Source organism: Rhipicephalus sanguineus, chromosome 6, assembly GCF_013339695.2.
Source record: "Rhipicephalus sanguineus isolate Rsan-2018 chromosome 6, BIME_Rsan_1.4, whole genome shotgun sequence".
Taxonomy (NCBI): domain Eukaryota; kingdom Metazoa; phylum Arthropoda; class Arachnida; order Ixodida; family Ixodidae; genus Rhipicephalus; species Rhipicephalus sanguineus.
The window spans coordinates 143898718-143919392 of NC_051181.1; the positions used below are offsets into that span (position 1 = coordinate 143898718).

At 46.8% G+C, this 20675-nt stretch overlaps 1 protein-coding gene across 1 annotated transcript; it reads left to right on the top strand.

The window, feature by feature from the left end:
* Window positions 1–2783: 2783 nt before the first annotated feature.
* LOC119397617 (uncharacterized) lies at window positions 2784–17352 on the top strand. Its single transcript, XM_037665042.2, has 10 exons — window positions 2784–2796; window positions 3714–3776; window positions 6338–6379; window positions 7067–7195; window positions 9679–9819; window positions 10398–10639; window positions 11876–11997; window positions 12870–12984; window positions 14869–15039; window positions 17182–17352. Exons 1-10 carry the CDS (start codon window positions 2784–2786, stop codon window positions 17350–17352), a joined length of 1209 nt encoding a protein of 402 aa, XP_037520970.2.
* The last annotated feature ends 3323 nt before the right edge of the window (window positions 17353–20675 follow it).

Genomic DNA, 20675 nt, shown 5'->3' on the forward strand with positions numbered 1-20675 from the left:
AAGGAAATGTCACCGTTGCCTAAAAATAACCAAAGCGGATCATGCTTCTACCGCAGCAATCTAAAAAGAAAAAAAGGAAGTCGCCCGCTTTATATACGTGCGCGTAGCGCACTGCACAACCACGCAGCAAAACAGACCGTCGCTCGCAACTCATTGCAGTGGCCAAAATATCTTTTATGACCAACTGAACGTCCCTATTTGAGCGCCGACGCAACTAAGCGCTGCTCGGAGTTGAGCGAGCCATCCTCAAGCAAAATTCACAAGAACCTCGCACGCACTTTCAATGTTCAACGAAGTATCGCACTCATTTCAGACGGACTCATGGTTGCCTATGACGCGCACTGACGACGCCCACGACAACGTGCAGCGAAATAACTGTAAGCAACATTTACACTATTATCACTCGTTCTGAGCTACCTCTATGGGCAGTGTTGTTTTCTTTAGAAATTACATCGACTTGTTTCAGTGCGCTGAGGCAGCACAACAATAAAGCTGAGATGCAATCGCAGGCCAGCTCAATGGCTACAACATGGTTTGGTTACGTCTGATACGCTGGTTTACTTTCGAAAAACATTCGTCTTATACGACCTCAGTAACACTGTAGGAACTGCTTTGAGAGGATCTATAGCGAATATACCAAAATCAAAAATAAAACAGCGTACAAAGTTCAGGGACTATGGCAAAAATACCACCACAGCACTCAGTGTCGCCGTTGTCATCGTCCCTTCATGCTCTGTGTGTTCTGTTTTCTATCTGCAATGTTATACCAAAGAGCCTATCTTAGTGGTCTGATGGCTCGCGAGGGAACGTGGTGATTGTCAGATAAGTGCCGATATTGCGTCGCCATGACGAAGCTTAGTGCACAGTTAGTGCCCGGTGACGACAGTACACCGTTAGGCTGCGTTTGCATCACAAACTTTGTGTTTTTGCTAAAACATGCGTGTAGCAAAGAACTCATTAACATTCACTGCATAGGCTGTAGGTGTTTCGTTATTGACGGCGAAAGGTGTATACGTAAACCCACTCTGTATGAGCACCAAAGATTTCTAGCGCGCGCTTTGATCGTACGGAAAGCGGTGCGTTGAACCCTACGGATGAAAACAGATAGCCAATGCCTCGGGAACGGTGATTTCCGCCAACCTTTAGGAATAAAAACAGTTCACATCTTTTACAAGCCCTACGCAGGGTATTACCGCACATGTTTATTTCCGCATCGCATACTCGATGGCGAAGAAAGGATGCAACCGTAATCGGCTTATAAAATTTCGAAACCTAGTGTTCTATACCTATCAATGTACACTCGCACTGCACCCGTCTAGGGAATTCAGCGAGGAACAAATATTGAAGTCACACACACACGAAAGTGTACTTCTTCAAAACAACATCGGGGGAGCCATGAAGTCGAAACTAACTTAGCTAAATTTCGAGAACTTACGCGCATTGGCTTCTGATCTTGCTTTCAACATGGCTTATGTCTGCACTGTTTAATGTATTCTATTCTAACGTCCGCATTGTTTTATTGCAGCACTGTTTTATGTAAATGCTCAATGTCAGTTTGTCTTTCAATCCAATGCTCCAGATGTGTTGTATGAGGATTTGCATGTATATTGTTTCATGAAAGTTCTGTGTGACCCCCCGCCCCTTCTCCCCCTGTAATGCCATCATGTTGATATTCTTTATGGGCACCTTAAATAAATAAATAAATAAATAAATAAATAAATAAATAAATAAATAAATAAATTACAAATAAAGTGAGTTACAAAGTGTAGCCTCTGGAAGAAAATATGATTGATCCTCACATAAATATTTTCCAATCTGTGCAAAAAGTGATCGATGACAAGACATGCACGTCCGTCTAAGTACTTTGTCATACCTCCAATCCAGTTCCGCATAGGGAAGCAGACTCCGTGGGCATGCAAGGAAGTGTAAGAGTTCGACGTTTAGGTAAGTGCTGAAGCTCAACGCCCACCCTGCGAGTTGCACGCAAGGATTATTAAGGTCACGGTGAAGTTCTAGTAGAAAATCACACTGGGCTGAGGATTTTCCTTTCTCTATTCCTTATTCTCCCCGTGACACCCTTTCATTGGCTGGATCTCGGACTTCGCAGTATTACGAAGTTCTATTGCAACTTCCATAGTTTCTCTATTAATATGGGGATGCCTTAGCTTTCAATTTCGCTAGTCAAATACTTTACGTGAAACACTGCAATTCGTTTATAAGGATTGGTGCAAAGAGGCCGCGGGTAGGCTAGAACTGATTCCAGCGCGTACAACTCTTGGCAACGTGCCATGTGGCACTGGCGTAATAACGATAGTTCAGTCTCAATGTGCAGGAGCTAGCCAGTAGTTACAGATTTGCGGAAAAACAACCTTGCTGTTGCTATCCCCGCAACATACATAGCGATATCGAAGTGATGAGTAGGACTAGAAGATGGAATGTCAATAAAGCCTCTTTTTTTTTTTAGCAAGGCGACGTGTCTCGACAATTCCAGTAGTCAGTGTATGCCTCAGTGACATTTCGTGTTCTACCATTGCCCATTACTTCTGGTGTCCATCTTCCATTTCTGTAATGTATAATGGTCAAGCCACACATGTACAACATTCCCGGGACAGGATCAGCGCACTTGTACTTTGTCTCGCTCTAAACAATTTCACTAATCCAGCGCAGTCTTTTTCGGGTTCATAAGCTGAGTTTCAGCGCTGAGCATTACTTAATAGTTGACATTAAATAACATCCGTTTGCTTGCCTTTGTTTGTTTAGAAGCTCCGACAATCAAGCCGAGGATGTCAAGGACTCGTAAGTAGACAATTTCGAAACATTTTGCTATTTTCAACGAACATGCAGGAAAGAGCGTACGTTCGGCTAACATCCTCTCTACGGCTCCCCTCACCCGTGCTGCATAGCTGGCCTCCGTATAAAGCCATCCGAACCAGCAGATGTCTTCAAGACACTGAGTAAAAAACAAAAGGCCATATATTCTCCCATCCTTAGCATTCAGCAAGAAAGTGAAAGCTACCTTGCGAGTACCATCTAAGCAGTGCACTTCACCAAAGAAATATTCCATCATGTTTGCGGCAATCGTGTTCTGATAAACATGCCTTGCGTCAGTACTTTGATGTGCTTACGCATGTCTGTGCCCACGTGTGCACGGTGAGCTTGTGAGCGTGATGTGTCTGTACGTAATTACTAGCGTGTGGTTATGAATACTGCGTGTACGCTGCCGTGTGTCATGTGTACGTCTGATGTGTAGATGAACTGCACGGTTTTAACCGTGTGGTTGTTCATTGTTCACGTGCGCGTATTTTCATTTGCGATAGCATATTCCTTTACATTTCGCGTCATATCGAAGTCGTGGTCCTCGACACATTTTCCCGCCTGAGCATTCACGGATTCACATGAACAAATGCGAACACTACTGCCGCATTTGTTCATGTGTGCTCGAAAGTTTAGTAACGTGACTCTAATGTCGTTTCTCACTTAGCTATACCAAAAAAAAACAAAAAAAACGCGCTCCTACGTCACTGACAACTATCTCTCATTCTCACCGGAATCTTTTTTAGCCGGACTTATGGCCGCTTTATGCAGCAGTCCTTCGTAAGGGCGATGCAATTTTGTCAGAAAACAACGCCATCTGTCGTGAGCTCAGATATCTTCGTTAACAATAAGCTCGGCATTCCTCTGGCATGTGTCATGTTAATCACAAATTTTTGCAGGCAAGCACAAGACTACAGAAGGACAGACAACAACACAACAAGACATAGAATACACAAAGACGCGTAAGTCATCTTTTTAAACCTTTGAAACTAAACAATATCTCTTTTTTGTTTTTGTTTTACAAACGTAGGAACCCGTATGCGTTATGCCAGTAATGTAGAGCGCGTATTGTAAACCATTGTCGAGATTCCAAGAGCAGCTACGGGTGTCCAAAAGGACACAGTCCTTTGAGCGGCAGCTCCTGCCATTCTCGTACGCCTGAAATCTCTAACAAACCCTTTACTGTTAACAGTATTTAGAGGGACAACCAAATGGCTCGGTTATAGTCCTAAAAAACAGCTTCCTTCAGCGGATAAAAATGATTTGAACATAAGTACTGACTTATCCTTTTCTTCTTGCAATTAGAACAGCAGCTATAAACGAAGAAATTCATTGACTCAAAGCCAGAGGCGTGCAGTGTCGTGTGTGAATAAGTTAATTTTTAGTACCTGGTAGCCGCGAATGCCGACACACTAATGCAAGCGTAGTCATTTTAGCCCGCTCGCTCATCCACGCCCAACCCACACATTCATTTTTTCTAAAGAGCGCTTGAAAAGTTACACATTCTAATTGCCATCGCAGTTCGCAAACTAATTTGCAAAGTTAATATAAGGTTGAACAAGGTTGCAGCTCTTTGCATGCATATGTCTAAAAGAAGCATTTATTGACACTCTGATCGCCGTATGTTTTCAGATCAGATTCGTAATTCCATGCGACAGAAACTGTCACAACGAGAATTTTTCTTTCTTTTTTTTTTAGTCTAAATTTTTGTCAGGTCTCGAAAGTTGAGATAAATACAGGAGCAGTGGTGATAAGTCGTCCAGCAAAAAAACGTTGTTGGAGCCGAAGTTTCGACACACAGGTCTCGCTGTCGAAATGTCGGCTGCGGCAACATTACGCGCTGACCCGCCGTGGTGGTCTAGCGGTTATGGTGCTCGACAACTGGCGCGGAAGTCGCAGCGGCCGCATTTCGATTGAGGCAAAATGGTAGAGGCCCGTGTGCTTAGATTTTAGTGCACGTTAAAGAACCCCAGGGGGTCGAAATTTCTGGAGCCCTCTACTACGGTGTCTTTCATCCTCGTATCGTGGTTTTTGGTACGTAGAACCCCAACAATTATTATTATTACGACATTACTTGTACCACGACTTCCCATCACCTGAAGCCTCCTTCTTCCCCTACCGCTGCGTGAGACGAGAACCACGTAAACATATCGCTTAGTCAGTCGACAGTGAAAAGGCAGCCGTGGCATAGCCACAGCATAGAGTTTCCTACAATACTTACTAGAGGGAACTCTGTGCTAGTGTCTATGAGAGCTGCAACGCATGGCGCTTCAGCCAGCGTGGGAATGATGGGTAGTGCACAAATTTGTCTAAACTTCGTTCGTTCGGCTCCGTTTGGCAGTACTCACGGATTGAAATGCGACTGCGGGAGCGCGTGGCTGCTTGTACAAGCGCCGCCACCTGTGGGCGCTGCTAAAAGCAAGCTGTTGCATTGTGGTACAGTGCGAGGGCTAGAGTGTTGTTGACGTATTACAAGTTATAACTGGTTCCGGTCGCCAATGAGCTGTTCAGTGGTTCACCGTAGGGCCAGCGGTACGCTGCAAGCCTGGCACGCTGCAAATGACGGTGCGCACAGCCGAGTCACTTCGGTCAGCATATAAAAGCGCGCCAAGATTGCAGCGCACCGCTGGCGCTTCGGTGAACCATTGAGCAGTCCGTTGGCAACATGAAGCAGTAATCGTGCGTCGAGAACAATCTCGCCCTCGCGATATACCAGAATGCAACAGCTTGCTTCCACCAGCGCCCATGGCCGACGCTCCTTGTACCAACGGTCACGTGCTCCTCCTACCAGCGGTCACGTGAATAAGGGATGGATCACGATTCATCCCTTATTCGATGACCTGGCTATTTTCTCACTGGCCACAAATATTTTCCATGCTTCACTTCTTAACGCGACGCGCTCTTCGACAGCCGTAGCTACGTTCGTCTGTCTCGAGAGCAGTCTATCGACATAACTGTTATCAGTCCGGCACACAGTTCGAAGCACGCCGTGACAGCTTTGTTCTGCTATTAAAGGAGAACTGCGACGATCATATCGCAGATGGCCGCTTTGCGTGAAAGCAACCAACTAACAATGTGCTGCGCAGCAGTAGAAAATTGATGTACCCATAGTCGTGCGCAGGATTCCCCTTCGGGGGGGGGGGGGGGGGGGGGGCAAAGGTTCATCGCAGCGCCCCCCCCCCCACCCTACTATGTCAATGTATGGGGCGGGTTTTGCGCCCCCCCCCCCTCTTAGGTGGCTAGAAGGATCAATGTACGCGGCAGATTTTGCCCCCCCCCTCTTAGGTGATTAGGGGGGGGCCACCCCCCTGCCCCCCCTGTGCGCACGCCTATGGATGTACCAGTGAATAAGAACCGTTTCCGGCCCAGAGCTGCAGTCGATGGAAGGTGGCGCACCGCCAGGTGGCGTCAACAGGCACTTCGACACGTGCTCGCGTGGTCCGTAAACTTTTGTGGTTGACTGTACACTCACAATGATTGCCTCTAGTTCCTCACTAACAGTTCTTGTTTTCTGCGCCAGCAGGTCGCCCTAGTGCCCAGCATCGTGTTCCTGAGAAGCAGAAGTGTAAGTATTCGAAAACGTGGCTCGACAAAAGAGTCCTATATCTTCTATGTGTTCAACTGGACTGTGTGTTCTACTTCTGTTTATTAATGGCGTTAGTCTAACGAAAACTGCGTGTCTAATCTGGCACTGCCACAATGTAGCGAATGTATTTGGCTAGTAATGGGATATACAATGCCTTCCTTGACACTTCCTACCCGCTTTCTGTAATGTGGTGCGATGTCGAATTTCTGTTGGGAAATAGGGGCCGATTCTAAGGGTGGTGCAGCGTGTCAGAGCGACGCACTACGTCATGTAACTTCAACTACCACATTTGCTTGCATACTACCGGCACTTGTTACGCTGAATAATCTTGTCTAAATAACGGCTTGTGTCGACTGTCTGGTGTTACAACACCAACGTTGTCTCCATCCAATCTCAATTTTGTGGTGGAGTTGTATGTAAGTTTTTCTTGCTAAATTTCATTTCTCCGTTTCTTATTCTTTCATTTGCTATTACTGCTGTCCCTCTCAATAAGTGTTAAGTTTCCGAACAATTCAAAACGTGTTAATGCCTCCCCACATGTAATGCCTTCGGGTCCTTGAGGTGGAAAATAAATCAACCTAAACGAAAAAAAAATGAAATGGTGGAGGTTCGGTTGCACAAATGTCGAAGATGTACGCTCGTAATAAGATGACATCGTCTTTGCAGCTTTCGACGAGAAGCTCAAGAAGCTCAAGAAGAAGAAAAAGAACAAGGCTGCTAAGGCTCTCAAGCCTAAAACGATTCCATCCACGACCGAAACGTCGAATGAGCCCATGAAGGGTTTGAAACCAAGCGGTAAGAGCAATGCCGCCAGTCTAGGGACAGCGGCTTAACGCAGTTGGCCACACGTATAGAAAAGGTGGCGAGTGCTTATGGGAAAGTCCAGTTTAGCAGTTTAAAAGTTCACTACAAGCACCTGTGTATCAGTTGCACTCAGATGAGTCAAGTCTCCCTTGAGTTACCAGCGAGACGCATTCGAGATTCTATTCTCGTACTTATCGATGACACCACATGCATGAGGTTAGGATTTCACGCACATTTAATGAAATGGAAAACATTTCTCTACCATATAGGGAACCAGCGCTGGAGTTTCCGCGGCCGCCCTGGCGGTCAAAGCGCGCATACTCCAGCCGCTCCCGCGGGCGAGAGTGGCGACTGGTTGAGGCGATGCGGGCGTGTATCGCCGAAACAAAACAGAGGATGCTGGCGGTACTGTTGCGCATTCAACTGCCACAATACGTAGAAATGAGGGAGGACGTATCCTTCTATGTTTTTCCTTCTAAAACATATGAATATGAACGGATGCGGCGTTGCATCCCGGCAGTCAGGCGAGCACAGTATGTTCTGCTCTTGCTCTAGTGGCGTCGGGCTGGTTTCTAAACCGAATTGCGCGTGCCTGCTAGATTTATTCGATAGTGAGGGCCACCAGTGGAAACCGGGGCCAACGAGAAGAATTTAATCGGTGTTTTGTCGTAAAAAAACGTACATATTATGCAGGATGCAGCATATGTAACAATTTTTTCATCTGACCACCACCAAGTTCATTTCTGATGCCACCGCGTGCAATGAATGATACGATAGGCAGGTAGTCTGCATCATTTGCAAACAGTTACGCAGAAGGAAAGCTGTCTGTCTACGAGATGTGTACGGGGGCAGGTTCGCCGAAGACGCTGCAAAGTTATAAGAAATACGCCCGCGATGGATGCCTCCGTTGAACTTTACTTGTGTTACAGACAGAGTTGTCACGAACAAATCAGCGGACTACTCAAAGCTTAGCTTACTGGAGTCAGCCGATGCGGTAAAGCTTCTTTGTGTATTAGCAGCCGCGGCGACGTGCCATCGCAATTATGCCTCGCTAGAAAAGGGTCAAATATCTTGGATTTTTACTCGCCGTTTAATTCGCCTAACGTACTGTGTTAGTTTTTTCGCTTGCCTATGCCTGCTTAGAATAAACGTGTTTGATCAACATCGACACTTGCTAGCGTTTAAGTGCCAAACAAGGTATGATTATGAGGCACGCCAAAGTGTGGGAATCAGGATTTATTTTGACAGCCTGGGGTTCTTTATTGTGCACATAAGTCTCAGTACGCGGGTGTTCTTTGTATTTCAACCCCATCGAAATGCGGCCACCGTGGCCGGTAATCTGTCCCGCGCCCTCGAGCATAACAGCGCGACACCGTACATGCTTTGCTAGCACGGTGCTTTGCTTGAACGTACGCGTGCATACATACCGCAGGCTGGGCATACATACCACGGCAGAAAAACGTTGACGCAGATACCCCTTGCCTCTTATTATTATTTTTTTTTACTGCAGTAGTGGGCAGCTGGTATCGACAGAGCACGTACTTATCAATGGAGGCTTGTGAGCCTGCACTAGCTTGACACAAATCCCAGGACGCAACCAGAAAATGGTGACGACGGAGTCGCCACCAAGGCACAGCACTGTCTCTTGACGCCGTATGCACAGACGTAGTCTGCTTTGTAGGACTTCTCTCCGTTTTCCAATGCTTTCCTGAGAAAGTAGCCTTCAGACAAAGTTATTTTTTTCTAAACCATAGAGCAGTATTACTGGCGCAATGGCTGCTCGAGCTGTTCGCGCCAAAATGAAGCACGGGAACGGCACACGCGCGTGCGCTCACCGCGGTGCATTGCGGCCGGTCGTTTGAGTGCGAGCGGCATGGCCTCCGAGATTAGCCGGCGGCGCGGAGGCCATGCGAGCGGCTGAGTTATGTCGCGACTCCCCGCCAGGCGCCCTTTTTCGGCGCGCCACCTATCCAGCGCTGGTCTCCCATAACGTTCGGAACGCCCACTTGAACGCCTCCTCTTAGTGTGAAGAAAGAAAGATGATGTCATTTTGCTTGTATTTGTCTGCAAAAGATGACTCGAGAACGTGACGTCGAGCAACACGAGCGAATAAAATGCTCGCTTTCCTGGGTTCGACAATTAATGGAAACCTTAAGAATGACACGTCTAACGGCGCTCTTAAGTGTCTGCAAAACACTTGCATAACAGAGCAGCATCCATTAATGACTTCGTTCAATGCTCAAATGGTTATATATATATATATATATATATATATATATATATATATATATATATATATATATATATATATATATATATATATATATATATAAAATTGTGTACTACACTGCTTCTCAATGCCCATGATAGCAGCGATTAACTGCAATGTGCCCGTGCTTGTTAGTGACATGATACTTCGTTACACATCCTGTAACTAAGCGCTGAAACAGCCACATTTGCGATTCTGCGCGCAGGCATTTCGAATCACCTGCTGTGTTTCATGTCGGAAAACGCCACGGACAAGATGCAGATGCCGGCGGAGTACTGCACCCATCTTGTCTACAAGGACATGACCTTGAGCAAGCAGAGTCATACCTTTGTACCAGTCAAAAACGGTGAGGCTGCTTCACTCCGAGACTTAGTGTGTGTGCGTTTGTGTGTGTGCACGCGCGTGTGTACAGATGGCTGATCAGTCTACAGATGACCGAGTACTGGTGCTCTAGAGAAACACTGAATGCGCTTAATTACGCGTACCACCTTAGTCATTGCTCGCATTAACTTAAGGCATTATGTGTTTGACCTTAAGCACTACACACGCGTAAAACCTTCAAGGCATTACACGCTTGTAGGTATCGTCAGGTTCGCTTTATTTGTTATGTTTCATAACTTGTCACAACGAGTCCCGCCTGCAGTTGTTAGTTGAGGACCCCTTCCTGTATGAAGCTCTTTACATAATAATTTACTTAACAATACATAAATCATAAAATCGTAATCTTTCGAACAACGCTGCGCACAGATGAAGCAAAACTGGTTGCCCTTGCTATGCATATTTCGTATCTGACGCAATGTCACTCCTCGTTTGCCAATCCGCTGTAATAATAAGGTACGCATGCATGCTGTGCCAGCGCTCAACCACTGGCTTAGTGTTATTGTCGTCGTCGTCGTCGTCGTTAACGACAGGTCCTCCGTGCAGGCACCGGCTTCGACGAGTTCATGTCCCTGCGCGAGCGCTTTGTGACGACCAAATTCGTGGTGTCCCTGAGCGCGGCGATGGTGCGCGAGCTGCTGGACTACACTGACAGGGACGAGCACAGCCTGGCGGCCATCTCAACCCAGCTGGCCAAGTGGATCTCGCAAAACGAACTCAACGGCGTCGCTTTCTCGGGACAGCTCATCACGAGCACACGACACAAGAGCATGATGACGGTGCTCAAGGTGCGGCGCCGAACATTCTTCCTATATGCGGCAGTTCGCCGTGTCTGACGTCACTATCCGCTCTTGCCTCTGAACGCTTTCCTGGTTTAGTGTCATATATGAATTGGTGCGCTCACTATCATTAGCATAACCATACTTTTGTCTGCAGCACAGGCGTGCATTATATCGCAGTATATATGTGCGCAGGGTTCTTTATTAGGATTTATTCGGAGAGGGTTAATTTCATCGTCATGATCAGGGAACACTACGAGTAACAGGCATATCACGATCTTGCAAACTCTAGAGCGTCCTCCTACTCCCCCCCTCCCCCCCTTTTTTATTGAACTTGCACTTGAACTTTGAACTACTTTCAACGCAAAAAGTTGGGGCTTCCGCCAAGCAAAAAGCTGTCGGAAACAGCTTGAGGGAACCTGGGGACCGTACAGTCGGCAGCAATGGATGCAGTCACAGAGGAAACAACAGTAAGACTTCCATCACTTGATATTTAAAAATAATGGAAATATTCCAGAGACCAAGATAAAGAGGTATGACAAAATGCAATCCAAATTCTAATCCTCGGTGTCTCGCCGGACTATCGAACGTCTTCTGCAAGCATCGGTTAGTACGTGTCCAGACACAGCGATCGGCAAAATTGGATAAGTTCGTTCAGCATCGTAAAGTATCGATGCGCACGTACGCAATGACACAAGAAAATGCGATTCAGCACTTCTCGCTCCGATGAACGCAACCAACCAAAAGCTATGTCCGTTTTGTGGTCATGAGCAAACACATACGCACACACACGCACACGCACGCACGTACGTTACCGTTCAATCTCTGTGTCCTTGTTTGCGTGAGGGAGTGGTTTCGAATAGGACGCAAAGGAGAGGCAGCGTTTTTACTAATTCAGTCGCACATTGGCTATTGGACAAACTATAACATTGTGTGCTAAAGTAAGTGATGATTACTTCGCACACTTCAGCACTTGTTTATCTATCTTTACGCATACATTTTCTTCATTTAGCCCCCGTGAATTTGCGACTACAGGGCAATCGAGAGTCGAGCGCCAATTCGATACTCAGCAACGTCGTCACCTCTAAGCCAACGCTGTTTATAGCATTGTATCGAATGTGTGTTGTGCAACTTCTCTTATGCTAAGCGGCTGTTTGAAACGGCGACACACAAGACCAGTTGAATATGGCCTACTTTCTTTACTCTATCTTTTGTACCTTCCTCCCCCCTCTCTGGCTCGAACAGAACATACAAGATGCCTTGAGACAGCTGGGAGAACCTAAACCTGTTCTTATCTTCTCTGGATACGCATCGCACGACCAGTACTCGCAGAAAATTATGCTGGACAGAAGCAAAGATTACCTCCGGTAAGTACTTCCCATGCAGTTCTTCTCTGTTCGATGCGGGCAGGCACTGCTACGATGCAACGTGCTGTTTGAAAATGTATAGCCGATAACTGTTCGTCACCGACATTGGTCAAGGCAAACGGTAGGACATACCCTATTAAAGAACGGCATGGTCAACGCAATATTTCAACTTATCCTAGCTCATTTAATAATGAGCCAATTTAATGTATGACGCCCCCTGGTCCACGCTTTACATTCATTGTGTAACCCATTACAGTCTGGTAAGGGGCCCTTTCACATGTGACAAATAGAAGTAACACGTTTGAGGTAGATGGAGGATTCTACGAAAATGGTGATGAAGTATTCTTGTGTCAGGACATATGCAAAGTTTAGGTTATATATTATTTAGGTTAGTATGACACCTGTCACCACGCTATTGTAAAGAAGCAACCCCTAAATAAATCTCAGTACGTAACCGTCTCTGCATCTGCAGCCTTAACTACATATAGCTTCATGCCACAGTAATGGTAGGATTTCTCGCATATAACACAGCTCAAGCTGTCTTGAAACTCTTATCAAAATGCGCAACTACTCATTTGGAGAGAACGTGCTATCCACTGGCTTGTGTTCTACAAAAGAAGCTTCTAAGTGCCCCCCCCCCCCCTTCTGATAATCAGTGAAAAGTTCTTTATCACATCGATAATGAACTTTTCACTTCACCTGGGCCATGTACGGTCCTCACCGACTGAAGTGCGACAATTAAGGGCTAATGAGTGGCGTAGCCAGTGGGTAGCCCCAATGTACGTACTTATCGCATTGCAGAAACATAGAACGAAAACCGAATCAATGTTTGCCTGACACACTTGCAAACTCTTCTCGCCCGCATGCCTCAGCATCGTAGACATCTTCGTGATCGAGACCCACTATCACGAAGAGGAGCAGTTCTGCAGGCTCGTCTACCCGTCCATCTTCGTTCGGGTCGACGACACACCCAGCAGCATTCCTGTGGTAAGTGCCTTGCGCACAAAGATAAGGCCGAGCACGTGGAACGACGTACAGTCGGGGCAATATGAAAGGGCTTCAAGAGGTCATAAAGGTTAAACGCTACTGAGTAGTCAAGCGCAAAAGTGTTCGTAATTGTGAACGTTCAAGTAGAAAAGTACCTCGTGCAAATCTATATGATAGATTCGTATTCTGACATGACCAGTAACTGCTGCTTAAACGCGAATTCAGTGTTTCCTTCCATATTGCTCACGACTGTACAATCGGGGTCAGCAGTTGTCTAAGATCACTGGATATGGGAAAAAAACGTTGAATTTTCGAACAGTTTATAAACGTAAGCAGCAAAACCGCAGTGCCAAGTCCCATCGGGCTGTACTGTCCCGTTTGCCCACGTTGTTTCCAGTTATGACGCAAAACGACCGCGTTGCTGTATTCACAAATCCTAATAAAGACTGAAAGTTCAAGTACCCCGTCACGGACCAAGCCTGCAGAATTAATCCGCTTTTTCACAGTTATCAAGGTTTATAAGCTTAACGCTATCTGTACGTCAATTTGCAATAAATGCAGAATTCAACGTGGACAGGAAACGTGGTTCATAAGAGGAGCCATTTGCCTGTACCAGTAATTTGTACGTGGTTCTTGCATTTACTTTTTGGTTGCTGTTCCGATGACAATCATTTCCTTTTTTTTTTTGTTATGTCACCTGATGCTACCTCACAAGCTCCCTCACAAGTGCTACCTCAGACCTTTAACGTGGACTTATCCACGTTAAAAAAAACAATAGAAAACAAGTATTCCGCACTCGCCGCCACGACTACGAATGCCGCTGGCTAACACTCCCAGGAAGCCAAGCACAGAAATACCCATTAAAGTGGGCGGGACAACGACCGCTGTCGTAGCTCGATTGGTATTGTGTCGGATGCGTTATCCAAAGGTCGTAGGTTCGGTCCCTACCGAAGGCAAGATATTTTCCCCTCCACTTTAATTCCATTCCATTTATGTCACAATTGCTAAACTATAGTTAAAAACTGCAAGCCATGTCCTTTGTGCTTTCCATAGCTGCAATGCCTGTTTGGCTTTATTGGGATGTGTCTAACAAAGAAACGAACCCGTTGATCCATTCCCCTTCTTTCGTATCCTTGTTATGGTCACGTGACATTTCTTCGCGCTTTCTTACATCCTGACCCGCCACGGTGGTCTCCTGGTCGCGGTTCTCGAGTGCTGACTCGAAGGTCGCAGGATCGAGTCCCGCATTTCGATGGAGGCAAAATGCTAGAGACCCATGTGTTTAGGTTTAGGTGCACGTTAATTAAAGAACCCCAGGTGCATCGTGGAATAACTAACAGCGCAATAGAGTTGGAATACGGACAGAGAAGGAAATTGCTGATCCTGTGGCTGTGTACCCTACCTTAAGAAAGGGACTATAAGATACAGACATTCGCCGATCAGCAAATGCGTGATATAGCCGAAGCCTTTTTTATAAGATTCAGTAACAATTATATAAGTCATCCATCAACCACTCTACTAGATGAAGAGTGCAACTATCTATTAGACAAGAGATGATTCATATTGTTTTGCAACGCGTGTGCATAGTTACTGATGACTCAGTTATTGATATATATTATTTCTTTTTCGAATCAGCGCTGTGTCCTTTTCTTCTCGGTCCGCATTCTAACTCTGTTGTGCTGTTAGTTATTCCACGAAGAACATCCACCAACTAGCCCAACTCGCGGTTCAATCTCACGTGATCGAAATTTCTGGAGCCCAACTATACGGTGTCTCTCATAATCATATCGTGGTTTTTGGAACGTAAAACCCCAACAATTATTATCCTTACATCCTGCGCTGACCTCACCCAAGGAAGCTAATAAAATTCCTCGCACACCTTAGAAATCTGCTCTTCTCTGGATGGAGATGGTCAAGGAGGACGACAGCCTGAACGGGACGCACAACATGTGCTTCTCGCTCGACATGTCCACCATGTCGTTCGACGTGGCTGCCAACAGCCGGCCTACAGTCGGCGGATGGTGCACGGGCCGCAAGTGGCTCAATTACGGACAGGTGAGCGACAACTGCTGTTGTCCCAGCAGCCAATTTTATTTCACAGGATTTCGCTTCCCAATACTCAACGACATTTAAGAAACATGAGATGGAAGTTTTCATATGTTAGTTCGACGAAAGACGAAAGAGAAGAATCAAGTTACGACGTCTGTAATGTAGGGGTGTGCGAATAGTGAAATTTAATCTCGAATCGAATTCGAATCGAATAGTGCCGAATAGTGGCCAGAAATATCGAATATCGAATCGAATATCGAATAGTATATTTACATGAAATGTCTACCGCCAGTTACGGCAAGAGAAAGGAAAAATCACGGACGCTACGGTGTGCTGACAGCTTTTATGGGCGCGCAGGCATGTTGATAGAAGAGCCGCCATTCCAGTCAGCAGCGGAACTCCTCACCTCCTAACAGAGGGGGCTACAGTAGCCAGTTTTCTTTCCCCATGGTCGAGCAATAAGGCTCATCTAACAACGGTAATGTTGTGCTTCGTCACCACGGATGTTCTGGGCCCAAAAGTCTTCGGGCACCCGTTCACAGCCGTGTTTTAACTGCGCGCCGGAACGATGAGAGTGTCTTATGAGAGTGTCTGATGACAGTGGTGTGGTGCGGCAGTGGCGACAACCCGGCGTGAACAAATTTTTACATGCAAAGCCAATCACCGAGGGTTTCGCAGGCCAAAGTTAGGGCGTTTTACGGCGCTTGCGGCATATGCGACCGAACTACGCAAGAAGTCCGTGCCTTCGTTTCGGAGCGAAGTTGCGAAGGACTTGACAGTTTTCTCATGTGTTTTTCTACGTGCGGAAATTACATAATATTTTTCAAGATCAAAATACGCTCGCTTTTGAACCAGGATGTCCGTGAAAGTGTAAAGGACGGGACGTTAGCAGTAGAATTAGCCACCCTAACCTAACCAAGTTGCACCATTGGCCTTTGTCGCGTTTGAGATATTCGTCCCGTCGAATTATTCGAAACTTCGAATACTAGCTATTCGAAAGTCGAATCGAATTATTCGATTAGGAACTATTCGATTCGAATTCGAAACTCGAATATTCGCACACCCCTACTGTAATGTCATCTTGAATCTTTCTTTTCATCCTTATTTTTCGCACTGTTTTACTTGAGTAATAAAAAAACACAAAATATGAAACTCTTTTCCTTATTGCAGTGTTACAAACGTGGAAAAAATGTTTAAGAAAAACTACATTTGCTTTAAAATTCCATGGTTAAATGCTGATTGTAAACACACCGAGTACACGAAGAAAGTAAGTTTGCTCATATTTGCTCGTATTTCTACATATTTGTTAGGTAAAAAGAAAACTGCAGTTTTTTTTTTGCCTGAACACATAATAGAAAATGATGGGGCAAGTTCGCACGTTCATTCGGCATCATGGATTCTCATGCCAACGCTTAGTATTCCTAAGCCACTTCATGGTTTGATTTTCGTCATCTGTGACGACGTAGTGAAAAATAATGCCATTTTCACAGGATAAAGAAACGAATCTAAATAAAACAACCTCCTCACTGTTCAGTATGCATCTAACTTCATATCTTGGCTGAATACTCGATTCTGGAGCGATGTGCAATGTAACGTGCAAAGAGGTAGAGGATAAAGCGACACTAAGAAATGACGCTGAATTGCTCGATTCTGGCGAAGTATTATTTGAAGACAATTATTTTCATTATTTTGACGCGAAGATATTCGCTGTTATTAAAGAAAATGATGGCCACAGTAAACCCTACTGAATTCCCCACCCAGGCCGTAGCACCGCATCTTCTGTGAGTGACTGCACAAGATGTGTATATCATATGAACAGTTAGTTCTCTGCATCCTGGCGAAGTCTGTGTCTGAATGAATTGGCTTTTCTGGGCACACTTCAAGCTTGCGCCCGTTTGACGCACACACGCAGGCACACGAACACACTCACTCACTCACTCACTCACTCACTCACTCACTCACTCACTCACTCACTCACTCACTCACTCACTCACTCACTCACTCACTCACTCACTCACTCACTCACTCACTCACTCACTCACTCACTCACTCACTCACTCACTCACTCACTCACTCACTCACTCACTCACTCACTCACTCTCGCTCTCCTCTCGCTCTCTCTCTCGCTCTCTCCTTCCTTCCTCACAGATGTGTGGTTCGAATATGTGGGTCACGCCCGACGAGGACCGCGTAGCCCTGTCGACTTCCAGGCGCAAGCCGCAGACGTGGCTCTCCTATGACAGCGAGGACGCCATCGTGAAAAAGGCACGTCATCTTCTTCATGCTACTTGGGCAATTATAAAGATGTGTCACCATTAATATCCTAACACTGCTCAAGACTACTAGTATCATCGTCCGTTATTCGTGTTTACGATTATGACATAACTTGGAAATGTAAAAAAAAAAAAATGCGGAAACATTGAATTTTCTCCACGTGCTTGGTAAATATGGTTCAAAGTGTGTACGCAACTCCACTAGCAGTTATGGAGAAAGAAAAAAAATTACAGCATATCCACGGGTGAATGATGAAGAGCTTGGGCGAAGCTCCTGAAGCAATCATGTGTACACCGTGAAATGTTCAGTGGTTTCGCCCAGCAGTAATCAAAGCGATACGCCGCTTTGATTATTTTTTCTTTTTCCGTTTTTCCTTCTTTTTTTATTTGTCTATTTTTAATTTTTAGATTCTTTATTTATTTTTCATTTTATTTATTTATTATTTGTTATTTTTATTTTTTATTATTTTTTATTTTTTATTTTTTATTTTTCGATTTGCTTTTTTTGATGATGATGATGATGATGATGATGTGTTGGCGGCCTGCCCCTTTGCAACGGGGGAACACTCTCAGTGTCCTGACCTCAACAAAAAATAATAAAACAAATAGAAAACAAGAAGAAAAGGGAAAAAAACAGAATAGAAAAACGGAATGAAAAACACACAATAAAGGCAGGAGACGCGCACAGGGCAGCCTAGGTCTTAAGTCCGGCGTACCTTTGCCCACCACTCGGAAAGCCGCCTTTTCGTGACTGCCACCACGTATCGTCCACCCCCACCGTCACTGCTGCCATCTTCCTCGAGCACTTGAAACCCCAGCGCCTGTGGGAGGGTTGCGCCCTCCACCGGAGCAGTTGGGAGACTCCTGCATCGAAGAACGAGGTGCTCCTGCGTCTCCGTCTCCACACCGCAAACTCTGCACAGGCTGCTGACTACATCGTCGTCGAACCCTCTGCGGTACTCAAGAGTGCGAAGAGCCCCAGCTCTCGCCTCGAACAGGAGGCTGCTGCCAATACTGTTGTCGTAGAAGCGCGACCCACTGATGATCTCCTTATATTTCCTGCAGCACTCGAGGGTGGACTTGGCCTCCATAGCCTTCCTCCATCGGATGTCCTCTGCTTCCCTGACTCGCAGGCGGACCTCGACCGCCCACTTAGCCGCAGTTTCAGTAGGGATGGCTTCTGCAAAGAAGCCATACTTCTTCTCCAGCTGGTACAGTCGTCGTGTCCAGTCAGTCCTCATGCATGTCGCCGAAAGATACTCGAACACGCGGCGCGCCCACCGAATGCGTCGCATAAGCATGAGACGACCCCGGTAGACAATCTTGCTGGCGGCTTCCCGAGCTTCAAAGCTGGACCATCCGACGTCCCCCTGTACCGCCTCGTTGGCAACTCGACCATGGCCACCGAGCGCCGCACGACCAACCTCTCGTTGTTGACGCTCCAACCACTCACGTGTCGTTGGCGATATGCACACAACCGCGTTTCCAAACGTCAGGCCCCGCACGTGAACCATTTTCCATAGGTCGCAGATCATTTGGAAGCGGTTGCAACCCCGGAGGCATCGACGACGGAGGATTCGTTGAGCCTGCAGCGCAGCCTGTCGAATCTTGGTCTCGTGCTGACTGTACTTCGCCGCATCCACACACAGGGTGACTCCAAGGTACCTGTACTCATTGCGTGCGGCCAGTGGTTCTCCTCCCAAGGTCAACGTCGCTGCATCGGTGCTCCCTCCAGCTAGTCGGACAACCGCTGATTTCTTTATGTTGAATCGGAGTCCAAGACTCACGATTTCTGTCTGGCAGATGTCGAGGAGGGATTGCAGCTCCTGGTGACTCTCTGCCATAAGAACAAGATCGTCCGCAAAAGCCAAACCAGGCAGGTGGTGATTCTCGCTGGCACTAGTTGTGCTGCAACGCATGCTGAATCCAAGGTTTGAGTTCAGCAAGGCCCACTCTAGTCTGGATGCGTACAGGATGTACAGCAATGGCGACAGTGGGCAGCCCTGCCTCAGACCCTTATTTACACGAATAGGGCCAGTGATTATGTCACCCAACTGCACACTCACTGCATTGTCGCTGTACATCCGTCGTATAGTGGAGATCAGCAGTTGTGGTAGTCCCAGGTCAGATAAGCATGCGAATAGAGGGCCATGGGGCACGTTATCGTACGCTTTTTCAACATCCAGAAAGCAGCACAACAACGTCCTCCCCTCTTTTCGGGCTATTTCTGCACATTGCGTGAGGACGAACAGATTGTCATCCAGCCGTCTGCCTGGTCTGAAGCCATTCTGGAGCTCGGTCAGTAGTCCCTTGGTCTCCGCCCAGCCACTCAACCATGCTTTGATCACTCCCGCGAATACGCGATACATAACGCTGGTGACCGATATTGGCCTGTAGTCCTCTATGTTTCTCGCATCACCGCCCCGTTTGGGGATAAGAATCACCCTGCCCTCATGCCATTCTTTGGGGATGGGCTCGCCTTCGAGATGGCCGTGAGGATCTCTGCGAGCTGTTCCCTCGAGTCCTCTCCCAAGCACTTTAGTACGCGCGCTGGCATGCCGTCGGGGCCAGTGGCCGTTCGGGCCCTAACCCGCTTCAAAGCGCGTTCAACTGTGAGCCTTGAGAAGGCCCAGGGTGGTTCTTCCTGGCCTGGAGACTGTTCAGTATTGGGACTGGCTGCCTCCTCTTCAGTAAGGGGGGTGGTCGTAGTCAGGCCTGAGGCCCCGAAAATCCGGGAGAAGTGCTGTGTAATGTATTCACACGGCTCGGTGACCGGCTGCCCCGTTCCCCGTTGCCGCATCTACGAGTGGAGGTGGCGGGGGGGGGGGGGGGCCCTATGGGACAGCGCCATCTAGTATATCGTCACCCAACTGCAGTTTGCATGCATCTCTATGGGACAGCGCCATCTATTATACTGTTCGGGAGATACTGCCGCTGTTGCGCCTGACATGGGACAAGGTTAGACTAAGAGGAGCTACGTCCCTAAAAATACCAATAACTGCCTTGAGCTCCTGTGACACAGAATGGGTTTGGAGAGTTTATGTCAGTTACCGGGAATGTTCTACGTGGGCTCGAATCAAATCCTCATTAAAGATTATGATTTACCCTGTACGCAGGAGCACGAGGCTACGTACCTCAGATCGACGCCTTTTGTCAAGGGCATTGGTCGCTGCTCTAATTTGGAGAAAACGGGATAATTGTCCTTCACCTGCGAAGCTCTTTTTTCCCTTTATACCATCTCTCCATTACTTAATAGAAGATAATTTATATGCGCTTAGCAACCCGTAGAAGGCAGTTGCGTATTTGTCTTGTTCACAAAATGTGCAACCACAACCCCGTCCTTAAAGTGCGTGATGTCATCATGACGCC

What these genes read in the sequence shown, in the direction of transcription:
- LOC119397617 (XM_037665042.2), top strand. An exon ending in GAAGGGTTTGAAACCAAGCG is followed by an intron (nt 7,196 to 9,678) that starts GTAAGAGCAATG and finishes TTCTGCGCGCAG; the next exon opens with GCATTTCGAATCACCTGCTG. An exon ending in CACCCAGCAGCATTCCTGTG is followed by an intron (nt 12,985 to 14,868) that starts GTAAGTGCCTTG and finishes CGCACACCTTAG; the next exon opens with AAATCTGCTCTTCTCTGGAT.